The 27,320-nt window shown below is 35.8% G+C and overlaps 3 protein-coding genes across 3 annotated transcripts; all 3 read right to left on the bottom strand.

Annotated features, from left to right (window-relative positions):
- Positions 1–515: 515 nt before the first annotated feature.
- Or5b99 (olfactory receptor family 5 subfamily B member 99) lies at positions 516–1,442 on the bottom strand. Its single transcript, NM_001000255.1, is given in 1 exon segment — positions 516–1,442. A coding segment is annotated over 1 exon segment (927 nt).
- Positions 1,443–15,260: 13,818 nt separating this feature from the next.
- On the bottom strand, positions 15,261–16,238 carry Or5b2l-ps1 (olfactory receptor family 5 subfamily B member 2 like, pseudogene 1). Its single transcript, XM_087610525.1, has one exon. It carries the CDS (start codon positions 16,236–16,238, stop codon positions 15,261–15,263), a length of 978 nt encoding a protein of 325 aa, XP_087466651.1.
- A 9,555-nt stretch (positions 16,239–25,793) lies between these two features.
- On the bottom strand, positions 25,794–26,729 carry Or5b24 (olfactory receptor family 5 subfamily B member 24). Its single transcript, NM_001001043.1, has one exon. The coding sequence runs from the start codon at positions 26,727–26,729 to the stop codon at positions 25,794–25,796; it is 936 nt and encodes a 311-aa protein (NP_001001043.1).
- Between the last annotated feature and the right edge of the window lie 591 nt (positions 26,730–27,320).

Raw genomic sequence — 27,320 nt, 5'->3', positions numbered from 1 at the left:
GCCAATCAAAAATTAAAAGATGTTCAAGTCATAGAAAAACAAGAAAGGAACAAGTGAAAATGGAAAACAATGGGAAATTTATGTTATGAATCAAATCAATTATTTAAATTGCTTATGTTAAAATCTAGCTATGCTTAAAATTTCCTATTCAGGTCTGTGGTCAGTATGTGTTCACAACACACACACATATACACACACACACACACACACACACACACACATCATTGTTTAAAATGTAGCCTGTTTATGTATCTATAAATTTAAATATGACAGAAAATGTAAATTAGTGAATAAATCAAATAAAAATTACCAAGTTATGACAAGTAAAACCCAGCATTTCTTAGAAATGTCCTTAGCATGTATCATTAAGTATGTTACAAACTTACAAATATTTTGATTAAAAAGTAGACTTTTGAAGAGATGAGTGTATTGGGCAAAAAATCCCTCTGTATTGTAGAATTTAAATCTAACTAATGCACAAAGAATATGTGAAAGGAATATCAAATTACTTTCAATCATAAAGTTGATTTCTTAACCATTTTCTTGAATGCATTGTTCACTTCCTTATTCCTCAGGCTATAGACCAAAGGGTTTAGTGCGGGGATGATCATAGTGTAGAACATAGATGCTACTTTATCTGCATCCATGGAATGACTGGAACTGGGTTGTAAGTACATGAAAATGACAGTGCTATAAAATATGGAAACTACAGTGAGGTGGGAGGTACAGGTGGACAAAGCTTTTTGGTGTCCCTTGTCTGATTTCATCTTCAAGATGGTAATAAATATAAAGAGATAGGAAACTAAGATGATCAGAAGAGCAAAGAAGACATTGAATGTTGACAAAAAAACAAGAATCATTTCACTGAGGTGTATATCAGAGCAAGATAGAGCCAGAACTGCTGGAACATCACAGAAAAAATGATGGACTACATTAAATTTACAAAAAGAAAGGCTGAATATGTCTCCAACATGAAAAATGGCATTCAAGAAACCACAGATATAAGAGCCAATGTTCAAACAAATACAAACACTTGTTGTCATCCTGGTGGAATAATGCAGGGGTTTGCATACTGCTACATAGCGGTCATAGGCCATTGATGCTAAGAGGTAATTTTCCCCAGTGGCGAAGCCTACAAAGAAGAACATCTGTGCAGCACAGGCATTGTATGACACCACCTTGGAGACCATGAGCAATTCAGACATCACCATGGGAGTGACAGCTGAGGAGTAACCCAAGTCTATAAGAGACAGGTTACAAAGGAAAAAGTACATGGGCGTGTGCAAATGAGAGTCCATGAGAACCAACATTATCATCCCCATGTTTCCAACCACATCAATGAGGTAAATGATGGTGAACATGATGAAAAGGGGAACCTGCAAGCCTGGGTCATCAGTTAGTCCCAGGAGAATGAACTCTCTCACTTTGGTACAATTCTCCATCAAAGATCTGGAGGTCAGTATATGTCCTGTAGAAATGAGAATTAAAGGAAGAAAATAATAAACAAAAATAGATTTTGGTGTCAATAAAAATAAGTTATTGTGTCATTCAAGGTAGAATGGATATTTAATAAATACTAATGGTGCAGAGAATATAGAAAAATAGAACTTGGAGAACTTATTTGTTTGTGTGAATGTAAGTTACTACATGGGATTGTAAGTTACTACAAAGACTACTATATAGGTTCCTCAAAAAATACATAAGTATCGTAAGGGATATCTTCTGGGTATGAATCAAAAATAAAAAGATACTATCAGTCTTCAAAGAATTGTGTGCATATCCACATGCATTTTACAGCACCTTAGAGATGAAATCAGGCTAGGAATTGATTTTCTCTGCAAAGGAGGAGAGATTTTAAACCAAATAGTCAGCCCTGAAAACATACATGCAAGTAACATTATTATACATACTGATACTATACATGATATCTATCAACAATTAATGAAAAATAGAGCATGAATTTGAGAAACAACAAGGGTAGTATAAGGGGTAGGGGTTGAAGGGGAGAAATGAAGGGGAAATGATGCAATAATAATCTCAATAATAAATGAAATAACTTTTTAAGTGGTATAGATATACATAAGCTTATTATTCAGCTATAGAAAGAATGAAATCTTGTCATTTTCAGAAAAATCAATAGATGAAGTCTATTGTAAATAAAATTAAATGACACACAGGCACACACACACACATGCACACACACACACAGGCACACACACATGCACACACACACACACTTATTTCCATGTTGAAAGTTTTCTTTTGAAAAGTTGATGTGGATACTGAATAGCAATTAACTAGCAACTGAGGAAAAAGTGGAAAGAGCTAGGGAAAAATCTCAATAGTAAGCAGGAATAAGTAAGAAGTAAGGAATAGGGAATAGTAGTAATAAGTAAGTAAAAAGGAATAAGCTATGGTTGAGTGAAATTAGTTCACAATAAACTTGTATCTTTTATAAAGAATGGGAATAAGGAGATAAAAATGTATATATATATATATATATATATATATATATATATATATGAGTTGTTACAGAGACTACTATATAAGTTCCTCAAAAAATACAGCTTTCAAAGAAAAAAATTTTCTTATCCAAATACTTGATTGTTCTGGAAAGTACTCCTATTGAATTTCATTCTTTAAATCCAGGCCCACAGCCAAACAATGGACAGAGCTCACGGAGGCTTATACAAGAATTAGGGGAAAGATTGAGGACCCTGAAGCAAATAGGAACTTCACAGGAAATCAATTAACCTGGACCCTTGAAGTCTGTCAGAGACTGAACCACCAACCAAACAGCACAGGAGCTGGACCTAGGACCAATGCACATATATAGCAGATGTGAAACTCAATCTTCATCATGTAAGTTCCCCAACAACTGAAGAAGGAGATGTCCCTAAAGCTGTTGCATGTCTGTGGCTTGCATAACTGGACTGCCTTGTCTGGCCTCAGTGGGATAGAATATGCCTAGGCCTGCAGAGACTTGATGTGCCAAGATGCAGCAATATCCAGGGGCCATGGGGACCTCTATCCTCTTAGAGGAGAAGCAGAGAAGGAATAGGAGGAGGAACTCTATGAGGGGGTTACAGGGAGAAGGGGGGATAATTGGATGTAAAGCAAATGAATAAATAAAAATTTAAAAAATAAATCCATATAGCCTAGAATGAAAAAAAATATTATTGAACTCAGTCTTGCCTTGGAATCATCATAGTGTAGTTCGATATCAATTGTTAGAATTTCAACCACAGAATGCTTGGATTACAATCAATCCACTAGTGTGTTTGAGTGAAAATCATCATTGAAAAAAATGATTAATTGACTTAATTATTGTGAAGTTTTAAATTAAAAAGGCATATATCCACTGACAGTGATTCCCTACCATATGTCCATAGAATCTTCCTAAGCTTAGCTTTAAGAAAGTATCATATTTCATAAGTCCCTACTATTAGATGAAGAGCTATAAGAAATTAATTGTTGCTAAGAGAAGAAGAATCAGTATTTTCCAGGAGAGAACCCCCCTGATACATTATCCAATCCCAAGTGGTCAGCCAATATACGTATGAAAAACATCAAATATAAGAAAAGCACTGAAATTTATCTCAGGTCTTACTAGTTCATTTGGCCACATCTATGTGTTTTGGGAAAAAATGTAACATTTGAAAAATAAATACATAAAATATCCAATTTAAAAAGTAAAATATAAAAATGTGTCAATTTATGTTTGTTATTTTTGTCTCTTTTGGCCTCCATAGTAGACTGATAAAATCAAAACTCAGTCATAATATCTCCAATCATATTTGTGCTTCTTCTCTTGTGGAAGCTATATACATTTTGTGAGAGTCATTATCCTCTCCACTAATGAAAGCTCTGATACTTATCCCAGAATATTGCTTTAAAAAACTTCCCAACGTTGAGTTCTGTGTTCTTTTTATATGCAGTTATCTCTCTGATTTTACATAAATTAAACTTTTTACTAAACCATATGCACAACTTTGTATAAACCAATCATACATTCGTAAAGTTATTTTTGTAAATATTAAAGTGTTGGAAGTCTCTGCAAAGTGAACCTGCATTCAATCTCCAGAACCCACTTTAAAAAATGTAAAGAATGATAGCATACACTTCAATACTTGGTTGGAGACAGATCCTTGTAGCTTACTGGGAAGCCAGACTTCCCTGCTTAGGAAGCTCTGAGACAATGAAATGAGAGAGACTCTGTCTTGAGAAGGAAGGAAGGAAGGAAGGAAGGAAGGAAGGAAGGAAGGAAGGAAGGAAGGAAGGAAGGAAGGAAGGAAGGAAGGAAGGGAGGGAGGGAGAGAGGAAGGGAGGGAGGGAGGGAGAGAGGGAGGGAGGGAGGGAGGGAGGAACGCAGTCAGACATCATCTGAGGAATGACAGCCAAGGATTGCCTCTGACATCAACATATGCATACTGGCACACTCACAGACACACTGACACAAATAAAAATGTACTTTTGCAAGTTATGTATATATCAGATAGAAGCTTACCTTGTCTCTGGACAAAACCTAATTTTAATCATAAGAGTCTGAAATCAGAAATTCAACAATGTAACACATAATTCTCACAAGAAGTTGAAAGAAGCAAGATCTCCAAGAAGAGAAAAATGGGACGAAGACTATTGACCTGGGACCATAGACCTGGGATCAAGTCTTGAATGCAGAATTTATTCTTACTATGCCCTTGTACTGTTCACTTATTGGCTATTTATTTGAAAACTAAACAAAATAACCCCTCGACATAATTAACATACATAGAAATGTAATAGAAGTTTTTACCTTGAGTAAAGGGGCTGAAAAATCTAGGTTTTAGAAGTCTGAAACTTTGTCATGACAAAATGTATAAATTTGGGGCTGGTCAGATACCTATGGGTAAGAGCCCTGGCTGCTCCAGAGGATATATATTCAAATGCCAGAAAGCCAAGTGATGCGTTACAACCATCTGAAACTCCAGTTCCAAATGTTTCAGTGACCACTTCTGGCCTTTTTGGGCACTGCATGCATGTAGCACAGAAACATACATATAGACAAAACACCCACACACATAAAATAAAAAGTAAATTCACCCAAAAAGTGGGTGAATTATTTTAGGGAAGTTCTATTTTGGAGATATCTTACAAATATCACTTACGTTACTCCAATCTCAGTTTTGAATCAAATATACCATAAACACAGAATTATGCCTCTGAAGAGCAAATAAATGCAGTCTTATAAAATTGTTCAGGAACCAGTTGTAACTTTAAACACACTCAGTATTGTTTTCTGTCCCTGCTCAGTGACTAATGAAAACCTCAGTTTGAGGGAGGTTGTGCTAACTCTCCTATTCAGAACAGTAACCATGTCTGTAGCATGGAATAGCTTTGCTAAAAATCTATGTCAGACAGACGATTGTACTGTGATTTTATAGGCCAATGAAGGGGACCAAGAGGGAGTTGTAGAGACATGAAGACATTGGGGAAATAGGCTCCATAGAGCACAACAAGGGAGTCTTATCTATTTACTTTCCACAGAAGCACTTAAACTGCCTTTGGGACCAAACATAATGGCTGCACAAGCATACAGCTGCACCTGTGCTTTTCTGTCATTTTTTTTTCAATTAAAGTACAGCATATGCAGAGTAAATGATATTCACCTGGGAGCTAAGTTCTTTTTTGTCAATTTTTATTTTTCTTATTTTATTTTTCTTGGATATTTTATGTACATTTCAAATATTATCCCTTCCCCCCTCCCATGCTCACTCCCTATACTGCTACTTCTAAGAGGCTGCTCATTCTCACCCATACACTCCAACCTCAACACTCTGGCATTACTCTACATTGAGGAAACAAGATTTCACAGGACCAAGGGCTTTTCCTCCTATTGATGCTGGACAATGCCATCCTCTGCAACATTTGTGGCTCGATTCATTGGTCCCTTCATGTGTACACATTGATTGGTGGTTTAGTCCCTGAGAGCTCTGAGGGAGTCTGGTTGGTTGTTATTGTTGTTCTTCCTATGACGTTGCAAACCCCTTCAGCTCCGTTAGCCTTTTCTCTAACTCCTCCATTGTTGTCCTCTTGTTCAGTTCAATGGTTAGCTGCAACTATTGTCATCTGTATCAGTAGGGCTCTGGCAGAGCCTCTCAAGAGACACCCATATCTGGCTCCTGTCAGCAAGCACTTCTTGGCAACAGCAATAATGACTGGGCTTGGTGACTGCAGGTAGAATGGATCTCCAGTTGGGGGGAAGTCTCTGGATGAAATTTTTCAGCCCCTGCAACATTCTTCATGCCTACATTTTCTCCTATGAGTATTTTGTACTCCCTTCTAAGAAGGGATGAAATATCCACATTCAAACTAAATGGAGAGAAACTTGAAACAATCCCAATAAATCAGGGATGAGACAATGCTGCCCACTCTCCCCCTACATATTAAATATTGTACTTGAAGTCCTAGTCAGAGCAATTAGACAACAAAAAGAGGTCAGAGAGATACAAATTGGAAAGGAAAATATCAAAATATCACTATTTGCAGATGATATGATAGTATAATTAAGTAACCCTGAAAATTCCACCAGAGAATACCTACAGCTGATAAAAAAACTTCAACAAAGTGGATGGGTATAAAATTAATTCGAACAATCAATAGCATTCCTCTACTCAAAGGATAAACAAGCTGAGAAAGAAATTAGGGAAATGACACTCTTCACAATAACCACAAATAACATAAAACACCTTGCTGTGACTTTAACCAAGTAAGTGAAAGATCTGCATAAGTCTTTGAAGAAAGCAATCAAAGATTTTAGAATGTGTCCCATGCTCATGGATTGGCAGGATTAATATAGTAAAATGGCCATCTTGCTGAAATCAATCTAAAGATTCAATGCAATCCCCATCAAAATTTCAACTGAATTCTTCATAGAATTAGAAAGGGCAATTTGCAAATTCATTTGGAACAGCAAAAAACCCCAGGGTAGTGAAAACTATTCTCAACAACAAGAGAATTTCTGGAGAAATCACCACCCCTGACCTCAAGCTGTATTACAGAGCAATGTGATAAAATCTGCACTGTATTGGTACAGAGACAGGCATGTAGACCAACAGAATAGAATTGAAAAAGCATAAATGAACCCACACACCTATGGTCACTGATCTTTGACCAAAGAGGTAAAACTATCTAATGGAAAAAAAGACAGCATTTTCAACAAATGGTGCTGGATGAACTAGAGGTCAGCATGTACAAGAACGCAAATTGAGCCATTCTTACCGCCTTGTATAAAGCTCATGTCCTAGAGGGTGCTCAGTTCTTACTTTAGAAAAATGTATATGATCATATACCTGGTTTTATGTTTCTTTTGTAAAATAATAAAAACGTACTAATGGCATCTTACAATATCTAACATTCTGTGTGGCTTATTTTTTCGATCCTAATGCATCTGTCTTTCACACATGAGAACTTGTCCATTTTGATTATTATATAGTATCCAGTATGTAAACTACCTAGATTATTTATTGGTAAATGAGTGTGTATAGCAGAGGCAGGCAGATCTCTGTAAACATAAGGCCAGTATTGTCTATGAACACCAGTTCTAGGACAGTCAAGGCTACACACACTCACACACACACACACACACACACACACACACACACACACACACACCTGTCTTGAAAAATCAAAATATTCTTTGGGTATAGCATACATTTATACAATATATTTTGATCATTCTTATCCCCTAGCCCTTTCATCTTTCTCCCAAAGCAAGTCCCACAAGTCCCTTTTCCATATTCATGTATTTTGGATTGATTATTGACCCATAGGCTTTAACCTAGACCATCTGAAACCATGGGTTTGGAGCATACAATGGAGCATGCTGAGTTCACTAGCAGTTAAACATGTGAAGACAGTAATACTCCTCCTCCAGTACCCAAGCTAGGTTTTAATACTAACTATCCCAGGATAGTTACCAATATTTTTATGTGAATATTCATTCAAGAATATATCACACCTAGAAATTCCCTTGTGTAATTTTATGGTCACTTAAATATACTATCACATTATATGCAAATGAAGATCATTCTTCCTTTCCACATTGTATGCCCTTGATTTGCTTCATTTCTCTTATTGATCTACCTAAGACTACAAATATTGTATTTAGTAGACAGTGAGAGTGGACAGTTTTTTCTTGTTCCTGATTTTAGTGGAATTGCTTTGAGTTTCTCACCATTTAGACTGCTGTTGGCTGTGGACTTAATCTAAACTGCCATTTTTTTTTGTTTAAGTATGTCCTGTATCCCTTATCTTTCCAGTACTTTATTATCAAGGAATGTTAAAAACTTTGTTAAATGCCTATTCTATATATAATGATATATTCTATATATCATGTGAGTTTTTTCTTTCATTTCATTTATCTGGTAGATTACGTTTATTTATTTTCATACATTGAACCAACCACCCATGCACATCTGGAATGAAGCTTACATGCTTTTTGTGGATGATCTTTTATATATGGTCTTAAATTTGATTTGCAAATATTGATGATTTTGGATCTAAATTCCTAAGAAAATTAGTCTGTAACTTTTTCTTTATTTTTTTCTGTTTTTATTTTTCTTGGACATTTTGTGCATTTTCATTTTCTGATTAGTCTGTAATTTTTGAAGCAATTAGACCATGCAATCAAACAGAAGAAATGATAAGGTTGAAGCAGGTTCAAAAGCCTCCATAATCTCATAATTGAGAATGACAGGCATTGGAATCATTTCCTAACAAGCTCTACCTATCCTGTAACACATAGCCATGACACACCCCATTGACAGCCAGACATGTATCATAAAAACCTAGAGTTTCCATGCTAATTAAGTATTTAAATAGGCCCTAAGTATTTAGCCAATAAGCCTCTCTTCGTGGACATGGTTTCCTTCACCAATATTAAGATATATGTATCTACCATAAAATGAAGCAGTTTGAATAAGCAAGAACCCTCTCCTTTTTCAAGGATTGCTGTGAGAGTGAGGGAGGTCATTCATATTAAAGAGCTCCCCCTTAATCTTACAGAGATGGGAGAAGGCCTTCTCTGCCAGTTCTTCTGTAGTCTCAGAACTCACTTGAAACCAAACTGGATTCTGCCCTGTCACTGGCTCAGCCATCCCTTTCTGCTTACCACAAAAGGCTAGAAAAATAATTTTCCAAGCAAATGCTTCCAAGGAACAATCTGGAGTAGACATTCTAATACCAATAAAACTTGACTTTCAACCAAAAGTTATCAAAAAGAATAAGGAAGGATACTTCATACTCATCAAAGGAAAAATCCACCAAGATGAACTCTCAATTCTGAATATCTATGCTTCAAATGCAAGGGCACCTACATTCATAAAAGAAACCTTACTAAAGCTCAAACCATACATAGCATCACACACAATAATAGTGGAAGACTTCAACACTCCACTCTCATAAATGGACAGAAGTTAAGAAAAGAAACTGAACAGAGACACAGTGAAACTAACAGTAGTTATGAACCAAAATGCTTTGACAGATACCTATAAAACATTCCATTCTAAAACAAAAGAATATACCTTCTTCTCAGCACTAAATGTATCTTCACCAATACTGGCCATATAATCTGTCACCATATAGGCCTCAATCAATTTAAGAAGATTCAAATAATTCCACATACTACCAAATCCCCATGGATTGAGGCTGGTCTTCAATAACAACAATAACAGCAGAAAGTGCATGTATACATGGAAGCTGGGAAATGCTCAACTCAATGATAACATGATCAAGGAAGAAATAAAGAAAGAAATTACATACGTTTTAGAATTTAATGAAAATAAAGGCACAACATACCCAAACTTATGGGTCACAATGAAAGAAGTGCTAAGAGCACATAGCTCTAAGTGATTCCAAAAGGAACCTGGAGAGAGCATACATCAGCAGCATGACAACACACCTGAGAGCTCTAGAACAAAAAGAAGCAAATATACCCAAGAGGTGTAGAAGTGAAGAAATAAACTCAGGGCTGAAATCAACCAAGTAGAACCAAAAAAACCATAAAAAGACTCAACAAAACCGGAGCTGATTCTTTGAAAAAATCAATAAGAAAAACACTTAGCTAGACTAACTATAGCAGGGACAGTATCCAAAATAATAAAATCAGAAATGAAAAGGAAGAAATAACAACAGAAACTGAAGAAATTCAAAAAATTATTAGCTCCTACTACAAAAACCTGTATTCAACAAAACTGGAAAATCTGGATGAAATGAACAATTTTCTAAATAAATGACAGCTACTAAAGTTAAGTCAGGATCAGATAAACCATTAAAATAGTGTCATAACTCCTAAAGAAATAGAAGGAGACATTAAAAGGTTCCTAACCAGAAAAAAGTCAAGGAGCAGATGGGTTTATCAGACCTTCATAAAAGACTGAATAACAATACTCTCCCAACTATTCCACAAAAGAGAAACAGAAAGAAGTCTACCCAATTCCTTCTATGAAGCCACAATTATGCTGTTACCTAAACCACCCAAAGACCCAACAAAGAAATAAAACTTCAAACCAATTTCCTTTATGAATATCTAGGAAAAAATATTGAATAAAATTCTCACTAACTGAATCCAAGAACACACCAATACGATCATCCATCATGATCAAATAGTCTTCATCCCAGGGATGCAGCAATGGTTCGGTATACAGAAATCAACCAAGATAATCCACTATATAAACAAACTCAAAGAAAAAACACATAATCATATCTTTACATGCTGAGAAAGCATTTGACAAAATTTAAAACCCCTCCATGGTAAAAGTCTTAGAAAGATCAGGAATTCAAGTCCCATACCTAAACATTTTAAAAGCAATATACAGCACACCAGTAGCCAACATCATACTAAATGGAGAGAAACTTGAAGCAATCCCACTTAAATCGGGGACTAGACAAGGCTGCCCACTCTCTCCCTACTTATTCAATATATTATGCAAAGTCCTAGCCAGAGCAATCAGACAACAAAGTGAAATCAAAGGGATAAAATTTGGAAAGGAAAAAGTAAAAATATCACTATTTGCAGATAATATGATAGTATACATATGTGACCCCAAGAATTCCACCAGAGAACTTCCAAACCTGATAAACAACTTCAGCAAAGTGGATGCATACAAAATTAAGTCAAACAAATCAGTCGCCTTCCTCTATTCAAAGGATAAACAGGCTGAGAAAAAATTAGGGAAATGACACATTTTATAGTATTCACAAATAATATAAAATACTTCAGTGTGACTCTAACCAAGCAAGGAAAAGATCTATATGACAAGAACTTCACGTCTCTCAAGAAAGAACTTGAAGATCTCAGAAGATGGAAAGCTCTCACTTGCTCATGGATTGGCAGGATTAATATAGTAAAAATGGTCATTTTGCCAAAATAAATCTACAGATTAAATGCAATTCCAATCAAAATTACAACCCAATTCATTGAGTTAGAAAGAGCAATTTGAGAGTTCTTTTGGAATAACAAAAAACCCAGAGTAATAAAAAGTATACTCAAAAATAAAAGATCTTTTGGGGGAATCAGCATCCCTGTCCTCAAGTTGTATTAAGGACCACTGTATTACAGTGATAAAAAAAACTGTATGGTATTTTTAAAGAGACAGGAATGTAGATCAGTGGAATAGAATTGAAGATCCAGAAATGCACCCACAGACCTATGTTCACTTGATCTTTGACAAAGGAGCTGAAAATATTAAGTGGGAAAAAAAGATAGTATTTTCAACAATTGGTGCTGGTTCAACTGGTAGTCATCAGGTAGAAGAAAGCAAATTGATCCAGTCTTATTGCCCTGTACAAAGCTCAAGTTCAAGTAGATCAAGGACCTCCACATAAAACCAGATTCACTCAAACTACTAGAAGAAAAATTGGAGAAAATCCTCAAACACATTGGGCACAGGGGAAAATTCCCTGAACAGAACACAAATGGCTTATGCTCTGAGATCAAGAATCAACGAATGGGACCTCAAAAAATTGCAAAATTTCTGTAAGGCATAGAACACTGTCAGTAGGACAAAATAGCACCAACAGATTGGGAAAAGATCTTTATCAATCCTACTACATCAGATAGAGTGCTAATATCCAAAATATACAAATAGCTCAAGAAGTTAGACTCCAAAGAATCAAATAGCCCTATTAAAAATGGGATACAGAACTCAACAAAGAATTATTAACTGAGGAATATTGAATGGCTCAGAAACACCTAAAGCAATGTTCAACATCCTTATTCATCAGGGAAATGCAAATCAAAAGATTCTACCTCAAACCAGTCAGAATGGCTAAGATAAAAATCTCAGGTGACAACAAATGCTGACGAGAATATGGAGAAAGAAGAACACTCCTCCAATGTTGTTGGGATTGCAAGATAGTGCAAACACTCTGGAAATCAGTCTGGAGGTTCCTCAAAAAATTGGACATACTACTACCTAAGGATCCAGCTCTACCACTCCTGGGTATATGCTCCTCTGATGCATTTGCTTCTTGTTCTAGAGCTTTTAGATGTAGTGTCAAGCTGATAGTGTATGCTCTCTCCAGTTTCTGTTTGATGGTGCTCCAAGCTATGTGTTTTCCTCTTTGTACTGCTCTCATTATGTCCCATAAGTTTGGGTATGTTGTGCCTTCATTTTCAGCAAATTCTAAAAAAGTCTTTAATCTCTTTATTTCTTCCCTGACCAAGTTGTCATTGAGTAGAGCATTATTCAGCTTCCATGTGAACTGAAATATGAATCAGGACTGGAGAGTGGCAGGAGAATGTTGGGAAAATAATGAAATTGATGGTACAGGGCATCACTGGCATTAGCCAGAGGGAGAAGGAGGGCTTCTGGGCCTCTATGGGGGTGACCCTAGCTAAGGCTTCTATCAGTGTGGTTGGGGCACATGGAGACTAAAATGACTAACTCCTGTAGCCAGGCAGAACTTCCATTGGTGGGAGGAGGATATCCAAAATTTTCCAGCCTACAGGATGTACAGGAATAAGAATGGAAAGAGACGGGGAAATACCCAACCAAAGACCAGGTTTAACTTGAGATCTGTCCTGTGGGAGAGAGCTAATCCATGATATATTAATGATATTCTGCTATGCTTGTAGACAGGAGTTAATATAACTGTCCTGAGAAGTTTCATTGAGTAGTACATGGAAACAGAGACTGACAGCCAAACATCAAGGGGAGCTTAAACAGTCTCGTGAGAGAGTTGGAGGAAGTATTGAGGGAGCCAGGGGAGTTACAGACACCAGAAGAAAATCTAAAGTCAACTAACCTAGGCCCGTGGGAGCTCACAGAGACTGAATCACCAACCAAAGAGTAGGAATGGGTTGGACCTAGGATCCCTACACATTTGTAGCAGATATGCAACTTGGTCTACTTGTGGATGCCCTAACAATTGGAGCAGGATCTGTCACTGACTCTGTTGCATGACATTGGATTCCTTTCTCCTAGCTTGACATAATGGTCAGGCCTCAATGAAAGACTATGTGCTTAGTCCTGCTGATATTTGATGTTTCAGGGTGGGTAGTACCTACGGTGGGTTTCCCATTCTCTGAGGAGTATGAAAGGTGATAATTGAGGGAGGTATTTGTGAGGGTAGAATAGGAGGAGAGGAGGGAAAGAGTACTACTACTGGAATGTAAAGTGAATAAAATAAATGAAAAAAGTTTTAGTAGATGAAAATTCAAGGTAGTATTTCAGTTATTTTTATTCAAGTTTGGAAGTTTAGATTCAGGTCGCACTAGTCAGAGCATTTTACTCCCACACTCTACTCTGTTTTTCTCTTCAAGAATACATGGATTTCAGGTAGGCACTTTGTCATTCATCAAGACATTCAATACCAATGGCCATTTTGTATCTAGCCATGGCTATGAGACTAAATCGTTGACTGATTTTGCTCGATAGTATTGTGTATAGCCAGTACCTAAATTACTAAAGAAAATAATGTCCATCTCTTTTTATTTTCTTTCAAAAAAAAAAAAGAAGAGAGACTTTTGATACTTCAAGAAATGACAGAAACAGACAATTGGAATATGTAGAAACCCTAGCATAGCATCTAGAATCACAGTAATCTAGACAGCACATCTTTACACTTCTACATGATCTACTACTATTTGAGAAATATTTACTTAGTACTTTGTATTTTCTTTCCTTTTAGATAATATTTTTATTAACTTTTTGACTTTCATAAGATGTGTTTGTAGAGAACCATTCCTCCTCCAACTCCACTCATAACCACCATACCATACTTTCCCACCAAACTTTGGGTTTTACTTTTTCTTCCTCCCATCACATACAGTCCACTGCATGCCCCTACTCAGATAGTCTTGCAAGTAGACCTTATGCTGTTGTATAATTTAACTTCCCTTGGTCACATTGTTAAGAAAACCTGACTTTTCTTCTCCCAGAAGTTTTTTACAAAATTCCTCAACTAATGGTATAACTTTGTGCCTACCTTCTCCTCCATCTGTGCTCATATTTTGACTGGATTAAGATTGTTCACATCTTTTGTGGGCTAACACAAACACTGAGAGTACATATGTGTAAGTACTACTCTGTTTCCAAAAAAACACTGTTTCTTTAATCTTACCTACCACCTAGGCCTCTTATAATTTCTCTTTTTCACAAAGAACTTTGAGCCCTCAAAGAGGCATCTGATATGTATATCCCAATTAAGACTGAGACCTCCACAACCTCTTATTCTCTACATGTTGACCATATTTTGTATTCCTTAGCAGACTATTATTATTGTTCCACATTATCTCTGATATAGGCAATCTCTAGTCCACCAACAATGACAAATTCATTCTCACCCCCTTTCTTAAAACTTGGTATCTCTTTTTTTGATTTAAATGTTGGTGAAGCTTAACTGTGATCTCCTGGTATACAATGAGTGAGGAAATGATTACTGTTTTAGTTAAAATTTGTTACATAAATTACATAAAGTTATGTGAGAATACTGCCTGAAGACTTCAAGTAAGCCAGCTGGATCATGTTCTAAACTATACAGACCATGACTGTATGAAAAAAGATTACCTAGAAAATAGCTAGTATCATTAACAAAGAGAAAATGGGACTATCTTGGAACATTCAGCTCAATTGAAGTTATGTAAGTTATAAAACACCATGAGTAAATCCTGTTGCAAATACAAAAGAATTTCCCAGACCAAATAAGTATGTACAATAGTAAACAATTGCCTTGAGCCACTAAATGTGTGAAATTTCTGCTACACAATACATAAATGATTAATTATATAAACTGTTTAAATCTCTAATTAGAATTAAGTGTTGAGCAGACTTCAATTTCTCAATGGCTTTCTTGAAGGCATTATGAACCTCTTTATTCCTTAAGCTATAGACAACCGGGTTCAACATCGGAATTACTATGGTATAGAAAACAGATGCCATCTGGTCATTGTCCATAGAATGACTAGAACTGGGCTGTAGGTACATGAAGATTATAGTTCCGTAGAATATGGTAACAGCAGTGAGGTGGGATGCACAAGTAGAAAAGGCCTTCTTCTGTCCTACTGATGAGTGCATCCTCAGGATAGCAATGAATATAAATGCATAGGAGGCCAAGATAACTATCAGAGCAAAAAAGACATTGAAGGATGTTATGATAAAGAGCACAATCTCATGTGTATATATTTCAGAGCAGGAAAGATTTAGGATTGGAGGGATATCACAAAAAAAGTGATGAATCACATTAGAACGGCAGAAGGAGAGATCAAAGATAAACCAAATATTGATAGATGATTCAACTAAACTGAACACATAACAGCTAATCACCATGTGAGCACACACACTAGAAGTCATCGTTGTAGTATAATGTAAAGGCTTGCATACTGCAGCATGCCTGTCAAAAGCCATGACAGCAAGTAGGAAACAGTCAATGCTGGCAAAGGTCACAAAGAAGAACATTTGTGCAACACATCCTCCATAGGAGATAACTTTATCCCCTGTGAGAAGCCCAGCCATTACTTTTGGAGTCACAGCTGAGGAGCAAACACAGTCTGCCAGAGAAAGATGACTGAGGAAAATATACATGGGTGTGTGAAGGCGAGAGTCCAGCCAGATCAACACAATCATGCCCAGGTTCCCAATTAGTGTGATGATATAGATGAAACTGAATATGATGAACAGGGGGGCTTCCAGCTCTGGGTTGTCAGTTAGTCCCAAAAGTATGAATGTACTCATTCTACTGCTGTTGGCCATATACATTTTGATATTGTATTTTACCTGTCAAAATCAAGAAAGGACATGAAAATGTACTGAAGCACATCTTTCCCAGGGTGCATGAGGCCCTGAATTTGATCCTCAGTAACAAGTGGTTAAAACATGATAAAACATAGAAGAAAACAATGTAAAGAGTTGGAGGTTTAAATTGCTCAGAATACTTCTTAATGTATGTTTAACAATGAACAACCATAATAACATACTAAATATGTATGTTGTTTTTAATAACAGAAATATGTATACACATGTTATTGGAAGAGAGAAAGTGAGAAAGCGAAAAATATTTGAATCGTATCACTCAAGGAGTTTATATAGGCAATTATCTAACTGTAATTCAAAACTATTAAGCAAAATAAAACTTGTACAAATACTGAATACTAACTAGAGGACTCGACTTTACAAGAAATAAGAAAGAGACATTTTGAAATGCCATCCTGTGCTACAGCATAACCAGTTGAAATTCAGGTTTGACCACTCACCTTATATGGCTACATAATAGGATTATAAAATATCCTCCTTAGTGATCAATATCCATAGGAGATATATATTGAAAATATGATAAAGCCCCAGCAAACAACAATTTAATACCAGCATAAGCCAGCTTTTGGTCTCTTAATCTCTCGTTCCACAAAAAACCCATAAGCGTGCATGCTTCGGGCTATCTTCAAGTACCCTTAAAGCATTCTCCCAGCCACTAGCTCCAGGAGAGTCACTATCATTTGGGTCATAACTGAAAAGCACTGAGACTTCAGATTAGTCCCTGGGATTGTTGGGACAAAGAAATGATATGAAAATATGGGAGTTTAAAGATGGTAGGTATGAAGAGTAAATACTAAAGTTTTGTCCTTTTAAATACAGAGAAAATTCATGCAGAGACTACATCTTTTTAAGTTATTCATCATTCATTTCTCTGACAATTTCACATGTGTTTGTAAGTCATTTTCATTCTATCCCATCATCATTTCTTATCTTCTTTAGATGAGGACCAAACATTCCTACTCTCTATTTGTTATTTTTCCAGATTCATGACTTAATTTTGTTTGTGACACACCCAGTTTATCCAGGGCTATCTGAGTGACCATTTGATTAGAGTTATTCATTGCAATCTAGTAGATTTATCAGGGGTACAGAACTGAAGGCATTGACTTTCCCTTTTTCTGGATGTATCAGCAATAGTTAAATACTGAGGGGTAACGCCCCATTTTCTCTTCTTCCATCCATAACTGGTTATCAGTGTGTCTGTTTTTAACTCCTAGGATAACACTGGCACTAGTCTCCTTTATGCCAGATACTGTCATCCTAAATTTTATAAATTCAGATTTCAAAAATTATAAATGTGAATATGAGAACCTAAACAGTATTTTGAAATTATAAGGTTATTTCTCTGTGCCTTATTATACTTAGAATAGACCTGAACGTATAAAGGAATGTCATTCTATCTAAAAATAAAAAATGGCAATATTGTGACATCACTCCTGCCTGGATGGATTGAGCAACTAAGCAAGACACAATCTAAAAATAAAAGTAATGAAAACAGTGGACAGGAGCACTGCAGGGTGGTAAGGAGTTTACCTGCCATGAACAACACCCTGGAGCAGCATAGGGTATAAGGAGTATGTCTTCCATGAACAACACCCTTGATTAATCGCCCAGAATAATAGAGACATGGGAAGATAAAGATGGAGAAAAGGGAAAGAAATAAATGAAGGTACAGAATGATCCAAAATTCTATGCATGGAAACTAATCCAAAGTAGCAAAATATGCCTGAGTATCAGGTTACAGTTCACGACTTGAAATTTACTTTCTTACTTAACAACTTTACTAAATTACTCCCTTACATAATTATAACTTCTAAATTCTCCAAAGATTTTTCCTCTGAAAAACATGAAGATATGAGATGTTACATAGTTATTGGAGAAATACATGCTCATATGCTTATCTGTAGTATACGCAATCAAATCTCAGAGAAGCCTGGGGTGATTTTTCTGCCTGTTCTTGTGCCTATCATGAAGCACATACAGCAGCACACAAGCAGCCCATTATTTAGTTGAAGAAACTACTGAAGAAATATTCATAATTCCTCTGCAAAAAAAGCTATTTGAAGAGCAATCTCCATTAAGAATTTAAACACCTCTTATCATGCCTTATCTGAGACTCAAATAAACAATCCAAACAGAAAAGACTTCTCATGCTTTTTGTTGGTATTTTCATAAGAATATATTCTTATAATTTATATTTTACATGAAGCTCAATAAAGATAGTGAGAGTAGCTTTCTTTAAAATTTTCTTGAAATAGACTCTAAAATTTTTTATTATACTATGCTTATTCTTTTTGAAATATAACCAGGAATAATAACCAATGAGTGGTTTTTAAACATAATTGAAATATATTTTGTTGTACTTATGTTATTAATATGCACTTATTCTCCACGAATTTCTCATACATAAGTCTTTGAAAATAAAGCCATGACAAGTTTTTCAAACATAGTATTTTATAAACCAAAAACACAATCCATTAGTTGATGTTGAAATTAAATAATGGATTAAACTGGCATTTTTTTAAATTATGTTAAACACCACTGGCATTACTGGTAATGGTTTCTAACATAGATAACAGGTATTTTATGACACTGCTCTGCTTAAAATTTGCAAATACTACCTTAAATGAATCTCAAATTCAAAAAAGTGAGAATATATCAAAATTTCATTTATTCTATGAATATATCAATGATGGTGTGTAGATGTAGATTAGCTTAGATAGATAGATAGATAGATAGATAGATAGATAGATAGATAGATAGATAGATAAGTAAATGATAAATGCTTCTTTTCTGTGTTACAATATAAATTGTACTTCTAGCTATAAATTTCATTTTCACAGAACACTTGATCATAAGCCTACAAAAGCTCATGTAAAGTTATGCAAGAACGTTGCTTTAAAAATGCATGCTAAATACCTCAACAGTTAAGTAGTTGATTATAGACAGACTTCATCCAGTCCTTCATTTGTTTGTTTATCATGTCAAAATCCACTTACTGAGCATGCTCCATGTTCTCAACATTCTCTTAAAAACAGGTTTGAAAGCTTAAAAATGATGTCATCTTCTATTTGGAAGTAAAGGAAACAGTGTGTTTTTAGGATCCTTGTATAAAAAAGTATGAACTCAGGAGGATATTAGATACCAGAAGGCTAAACTCTGATTATTGGGTAAGGAAATAGCTAGAATTGGAACCATACAAAGTTCTTCTCTTTCTGCAGTCTGAACAAAGTAAAGTCAAATGCTAGAAACCTACCTTGTTTTTTTATGGAAGGTGGCACTGTGTCACATGGGATCAAATTGAAATTCCCTCTCAAATAAGGAAAGCTCCCTTTAAAGAAGTTATTTTCTAATGACTATTGGAAGAAAATTCTCCAGAGATAGATGTATGCAAGGAAAATGTGGTTATGTGGTGGTTCCAAAATAGTCTCCAACGTGCCACACAGAGCTGCCGAGAGAAAAAATTAGAAGATTGGCTGCACTCTGTAAAGTGGCCAGCAACTCTAGTAGGAAGGAATACACCATTGTGAACTTGAATATCAATTTTAACTGGGTATTTGTTTGAACTGGACATTGCTTCAGACTCATCCATATGCAAATGTGAAATAAAAGTTTACAAAATAGCAACTTATATTTTAATAAATGAACACCAAAATGTCCCTGGCACATAGGTTGTTCTTTCTAAACTGTGTCATATATATCCATGTTGGATGCCAGATACCTGTCTTACACATGCATAAAATCTGTAGAGAAATAGGTGCCCAAATGGACATCCAAAGGTCTTCATTCTCTTCACTTACAGAAGTAGTAATTACATTGTCTATAGAGACCTACCCATATCAGCTTGTTGAGTAATAAGTTATGCATGTGTGTCTCTGTGTGTGTGTGTGTATGGGTGTGTTTGTGTGTGTGTGTATGCACGCGTGCACTCGCACGTGCACGTGTCCATCTGCCCTTTCACCATCTGTCTGACTGTGTCTGTCTATCTGTGTCTCTGTGTGTGGCTGTCTGTGTCTGTGTGTATGTATTGCATAGCTACATCACAAGAATAAAATATTTCCCCTGTAGAGAGAGGAGGAAAGCTCATAAGATTTGGGAAGCTAACAAAACTTCACAAGTCACAAAGCTTAGAAAGTTACAAAATGCATGAGTTCTGAACATAGGCAACATAAACATCTACTGATAGGCAGAAGAGAGATTTGTGGGTATAAAAATTGTATTCAGATTTTGTGTTTTCATTAATCTAGGGTAGAATTTCAGTCATGCAGCTGTCTTTGAGTCTCCTGTGATTTTGTACTATAAGAAACCTCTCAGAGCAAGAGAGGAGACAGAATGTAGGAAGCCAGAGGCTGTAAATTTAAGTAGCTGTTCCTGGCATCTCCACCACCAGAGGATTTCTAACATAAAAGAGTTTGTAAATTGGGATCCTAGGTCCTGTACCCAGTGATTGTGCTACCTGTTGATTCTAAACTAAAAGAAAATAAAAAGAAACTACTCATCCTCATCCTGCTCCTACTAGAGCCTGAAATGGACTCACTTCACCAGGATAAATTTTGTTGGAAGCAGGTTTAAGTCTATTTCTGGTGCTCTCTCTTGGGTGAAAAGATATTAAATCATGCCTTTCAAGGGCAAGTCATGAACAATGATTTCACTTTTACTCAGTTCAATATATTTTATGGCTTATTTTAACTATATGTTGCCGGTTTCAGAAAAAAATGAATTTGAAAATAAAAATTCTTTTAGACTGCTGATGGCAATAAAAATTAATATGTTCACTACAGAACTGAATATAGAAATTCATTAAAAGACATTGAAATATCTTGGAGTAAGTCTACCCAAACATGTAAAAGATCTGTATGACAAGAACTTCAAGTCTCTCAAGAAAAAAATTGAAGACCTCAGAAAATAGAGAGATTTCGCAGGCTCATGGATTTTGTAGGGCTAACACAGTAAAAATGGCCAAACTACCAATAGCAATATATGGATTCAATGCAATACCCATCAAAATTCCAACACAATCTGTCAGAGACAGCAAAAAAGCAATTCTCAATTTCATATGGAAAACCAAAAATCCTAAGATAGTAAAACAATTCTTAACAATAACAAAACTGCTGGGGGAATCACCATACCTAATCTCAAGCTAAACTACAGAACAATGGTGATGAAAACTGCATGATATTTGTACAGAGACAAACAGGTTGATCAATGGAACAGAACTGAAAACCTAGAAATAAAACCACACACTTACGAACACTTGATTTTTGATAAAGAATCCAAAAATATAAAAAGAGAAAAAGAGAAAGCATCTTCAATAAATGGTGCTGGTCAAAATGCCAGTCAACATATAGGAAAATGAAAATAGATCCATGCTTGTCAACTTGCACCAACCTCAAATCCAAGTGAATCAAAGTCCTCTATATAAAAACCAGACACACTGAATCTAATAGAAGAACAAGTGGGAAACAGTCTCAAACTCATGGGCACAGGGGGAAATTTCCTAAACAAAACTTCAATAGCACAGATTTTAAAATCAAGATTCAATAAATTGGACTTCATGAAACAGAAATCTTGTGAAAGGCAATGGACATCATCAATAGGACAAATGGCAGGCTGCAGATTGGGAAAAGATCTTCACCAACTCTATATCTGACAGAGGGCTAATGTCCAAAATACCTAAAGAACTCATAAAAGTAGACACCAACAAACCAAACAACTCAATCAAAAATTGGGTATAGAACTAAACATAATTCACAACAAAGGAATTCTGAATGACCTAGAAGTACTTAAAAAATGTTCAAAGTTCATAGTCATCAAGGAAATGGAAATAAAAACATCCCTGAAATACCACCTTACATCAATCAGAATGGCTAAGATCGAAAACTCAGGTGACAGCACATGTTGCCAAGGATGTGGAGAAAGAGGAACAGTCCTCCATTGCTGGTGGGATTGCAAACAAGCACAATCACTATGGAAATGAATCTGCAATTTCCTCAAAAATTTGGAAATCGATCTACCTGAAGACTCAACTATACCACTCTTCTGCATTTACCCAAAAGATGATCTACCATGCACAAGAGCATATGGTCCACTATGTTCATAGCAGCCTTATTTGTGATAGCCAGAAGCTGAAAACAGTTCAGATTTCCCACAACAAAATAATAAATACAGAAATGTGGTTCAGTTACAATGAGGACATCATGAGTTTTGCAGGTAATTAGACAGAACTAGAAAATATAATCCAGAATGAGGTAACTCAGAATCAAAAGGACATTTATAATATGTGGATATTACTCAAAAAAGTACAGAATACCCAGAGTACGATCCACATAACTCAAGAAGGTTAATAAACCGAAGTCCCCAAGTGAGGCCTCTGACTCAGATACAGCAGAATACTGCCCAGTCTGGCCTCAGTAAGAGAAGGAGCACCTTAACCATAGATTCTTGAGGCCCCAAGAAGTGGGGAAAAGTAATGGGGTGGGGTGTGGTAGGGAGGAGGATGGGGGCATAATTTGGGAGATATGGAAGGAGGAATGATATGAGGATCTGTTGAAGGGCAGATCAAAACGGTATAAAAACTGAACTGTAAAAAAGATTAATGATAATTTTTTAAAAAGACAGTGAAATAAAAACTACCTTATGATCTTGATATGCTACTCTTGATTATAAAGAGTAATCACCGAAACAAAGTCAGTTTTCCATAAAGATACTTCCATAGCCATGTTTATAGATAATCTGTTCAAAATAGCTGAGAAATATAATTACATGAATTTTCTATCAACAAATTAATAATTTATAATAGGTAGATAATGATAGATGATAGATAGATAGATAGATAGATAGATAGAGTTATATGTTATTCAACTGTAAAAGCCAAAGTAATTCACGTCACTTCAAAATTTTAAATCAACCATTCTCACCAACACATGTCTCTCATATGTGATATTTAGAGGTAAAAATACATAAAAATAAAAGGGGAAGCATTACATAAAGGCTAAAGGGGCTAATAATAACTAGTAGTGAAAGTAAATATGACTAAAATAGAGTGAAGACACTAACTGAAATGTCATAATTATATTCAGCATTATGCACAATTTTAGATACTAATTAAAACTGCTAAAGAAAAAGATTTCTCGGTACACATTACCAATTTGTTTCTTCTACATTTCTTTGGTTGATTTAAATATTACTTATTATATTTAGTATTCCTATAACATTTCCATTCATGAATTATTTTTTCTATAGCTGGGTCCACTTTTATTACATTCTCTAGTTTCCATGATCTACCCCACACCCCGCATACCCTTTCTATAAAGTAAGCATAGGACTTTCAGGGTTTTTTTTTATTTTTGCTTTTATACTAACTTCACCATATAAAAGGGGCCATATGATAGCTGTCCTTCTGAAGCTGCCTTATTTCTCTTAATCTGACTATTTTTAGTGTCATGCTTTCTCCTTATTGTGTTATAATTACTATTGGGCAAAATAGAAATTTACTGTTCATACTACCATGTTTTCTTTACACATTCTTCTGTTGTAGAACACCTTGACTGAGTCTACAGATCGCTTTAAGAGAATAGAGTGGCAAAAAACACGGGTGTGCAAGTGTCACCTATATATGTTCAGAATCATATTTAAAGCAATCTCCACATTTCAATGGGCTTATTCATAGAAGTTCCAATAAAGTAAACACATAAGAAATTTCACTTCCAAGGAAAGGACAAATGAGGTTCTGTGACGCACATTTCCTCTGTGTAAATATGTATGTGGTTTAATAGACCCTTCATTCCAAAGTGAGAACGTCTCAACACAGAATAGTGCATTTCACATTGCTATACTAGATTCTGATGCTTGAGAAGTAGATTGTTTTGGACTACTATAATTTGTTTTCTTATTTTAGCTCAGCCAAATTATTCTAATGGAGCCAGATTATAATCATCATCTTATGAACACAAACTTTCTGCTACTCCTTTTCCCAAGAGTTGATCACTTTTTCTTCAGATATAAATTATAAGTAAGGTATAAGACTTGTAGTAACCCATAGAAGGTGATTTTGGGGGGAGAATTTGAAGGTTTGACTTGAAGAAGTCTTTTACTTTCACTTTCAGATTTTAGAAATATCTTCCTAATCATGTCTACCAACCAACTGGCCCAGTCACTATATCATATAGAAATAAAGAAAACATATCCAGACAATGCCAATGTCCAACCAAAATAAAACAGTAAAATTAACCTAGCTTTTCAAGTTCAGTAGACCTCATATAATATAAAGAACCTCATGGGTGAAAATAAATGTAAATAGAAGAATGCCAATGTTCATATTATATCATAAAATACTCAAACATTGTCTTAAGCCATTAAATTTTAGGGACTCTTGTTACACAACAATAGATTACTAATTAAACACACAGATTTTTAAATCTCCTGAGAAAAAGTTAAGTGTTGACAAGCATTTAATCTCTGTACTTAGGAGGCAGAGGCAGAGGCAGCCTTTTGTACATCATGATTTCCAGGTCAACCAAGGCTACATAGTAAGACCCTGTCTTCAAAATCGAAGAACATCAAATCCAAAATTAAAACATAGTGATAAATTAGGGCATGAAAAAGTTGCCCTTGCACACAAAGTAACTAGTTTTGCTATTTTTCACTGTCCTATTAATCAGGCTGAGACTCTGAAGTATACTCTGTATTACTTTAAGACTTTCCTTTGATAGATATAGATATAGATATAGAGAATAGAGATGATAGAAATACACACACATGTACACACCACACACACACACACACACACACACACACACACACACACGCATGCATGCACGCACTCACACACTGATGGGCTGCTATATCTTTTAAAAGACAGTGACAGGGATGTAGCTCAGCTGGTGAAGGACATGTCTAACATGCAGAAAGTCCTATGTCCTATACCAAGCCAGGCAGAATAGAACATAAAGCCACACTTCTATGCTTTTGGTGGATCATACCTATAATCAACACTTAAGATAAGCAGAGGTAGAACAATCAGAAATTCAGGGTCAATATTTGCTATGTAGTGAGTTTGAGACTGTGTTACAGGAGACTATGCCTAAAGCAGACTGGGCAAAAACATAGGAAGAGATGTCTAAATATCAGTGGGAGAGCTGTTCACTGAAGGTGTTCATTGAAGTGCCTTTCCTTCTTAACAGAGATGGAAGGAAGCAGGAAGTTACACACTGTCTGATTTGCAGTAATTCAACTTTGTAACTTTTCATTTTTAACAAGTTCTAAATGACTACCACCAAGGGGCAGTAGAACCCTTCCTATTAAGTAAAAATTAACTCACCAAGAAAAGGAGGTGATATTTTAGTAAAATATAGGAGAAACCAAAATAATACTTGTATGAAAAGTTTGTATGAAAAGTTTAATATTTTATCAACATGATTTTGAAAAACACGGCTCAACTATTTTCAATATATATACAATCTAAGTGATATTTCAAAATACATAATCTAAGTGATTTAAAAATTAGGAGCTCAGCAAAGTGTTCATTTTCTCAACAGCTTTCTTGAAAGCATTATGAACTTCCTTATTCCTTAAGCTATAAACAACTGGGTTCAACATGGGAACAACCATGGTATAGAAAACAGATGCCATTTGATCATTGTCCATAGAATGACTGGAACTGGGCTGTAGATACATGAAGATTACAGTTCCATAGAATATGGTGACAGCAGTGAGGTGGGATGCACAAGTAGAGAAGGCCTTCTTCTGCCCTTCTGCTGAACGCATCCTGAGAATAGCAATGAATATGAATGCATAGGAGGTCAAGATAACAATCAGAGCAAAGAAGACATTGAATGAAGCTAAGATAAAGAGCACGATCTCATTCACATAGATATCAGAGCAAGAAAGAGCCAGGATTGGAGGTATATCACAGAAAAAGTGATGGACCACATTAGCACAGCAGGGGAGGGAGAAGGTGAATCCAGTATGTATAGCAGATTCAAACAAACCCCAGGCATAGCAGGCTATCACCATGCGAGCACACACACTAGTAGTCATAGTTGTAGTGTAATGTAAGGGCTTGCATACTGCAGCATGCCTGTCAAAAGCCATGACAGCAAGTAGGAAACAGTCAACACTGGCAAAAGCTACAAAGAAGAACATTTGTGCAACACATCCTCCATAGGAGATAACTTTATCCCCTGTGAGAAACCCAGCCATCACCTTTGGAGTCACAGATGAGGAGTAAACACAGTCTGCCAGAGAAAGGTGACTGAGGAAAATATACATGGGGGTGTGCAGGCGGGAGTCCAGCCAGATCAACACAATCATGCCCAGGTTCCCAATCAGTGTGATGAGATAGATGAGACTGAATGTTATAAACAGAGGGACTTGTAGTTCTGGGTTGTCAGTCAATCCCAAAAGTATAAATGTAGACAACTTAGTGTTATTGTCCATCTTGAAATTCTGTTTCACCTATAAAAATAAATATATAAAGTAAATATATTTTTGCTGTACAAAAATTGATGCCAGATCATTCATGTCACTCAAATGACTTTATCTGTATAATTTCATTACCAATGCAGCATTCCCAATACCAATAAACTGTCAGACTGAATTGCATGATTATTGTGCATATTTTTTAAAGGTGATTTGAAATCATGTAAGCATTCTGAGAGGTAGCATGCTGTAATTATACACAATATAGTCTCTGGCACTGACCTGTCTGCCTTTTATTCCTAATGCAACCTGAGGCACTTATGCCTCAGTTTAAAATATGAGTGAAAATTGCCAATCAAACTATGTTTAGAGAATTAATAAGTTGATATGTTTAAATCACTAAGAACTCTACCTCATAGATAGGATACATTATCCTTAGTCATCTGGGAAATGTAAATCAAGACAACCCTGAGATTCTACCTTATATCACTCAGAATGGCTAAGATCAAAAACTCAGGTAACAGCAGAAGCTGGCAAGGATATGGAGAAATAGGAAGAGTCCTCCATTGCTTGTAGGATTGCAGCTGGTACAACCACTCTGAAAATCAG

Source organism: Rattus norvegicus, chromosome 1 (genome assembly GCF_021556685.1).
Source record: "Rattus norvegicus strain SHRSP/BbbUtx chromosome 1, alternate assembly SHRSP_T2T, whole genome shotgun sequence".
NCBI lineage: Eukaryota > Metazoa > Chordata > Mammalia > Rodentia > Muridae > Rattus > Rattus norvegicus.
The sequence above is the reverse complement of the archived record's forward strand: the minus strand, read 5'-3'. Positions and strand labels throughout refer to the sequence as shown.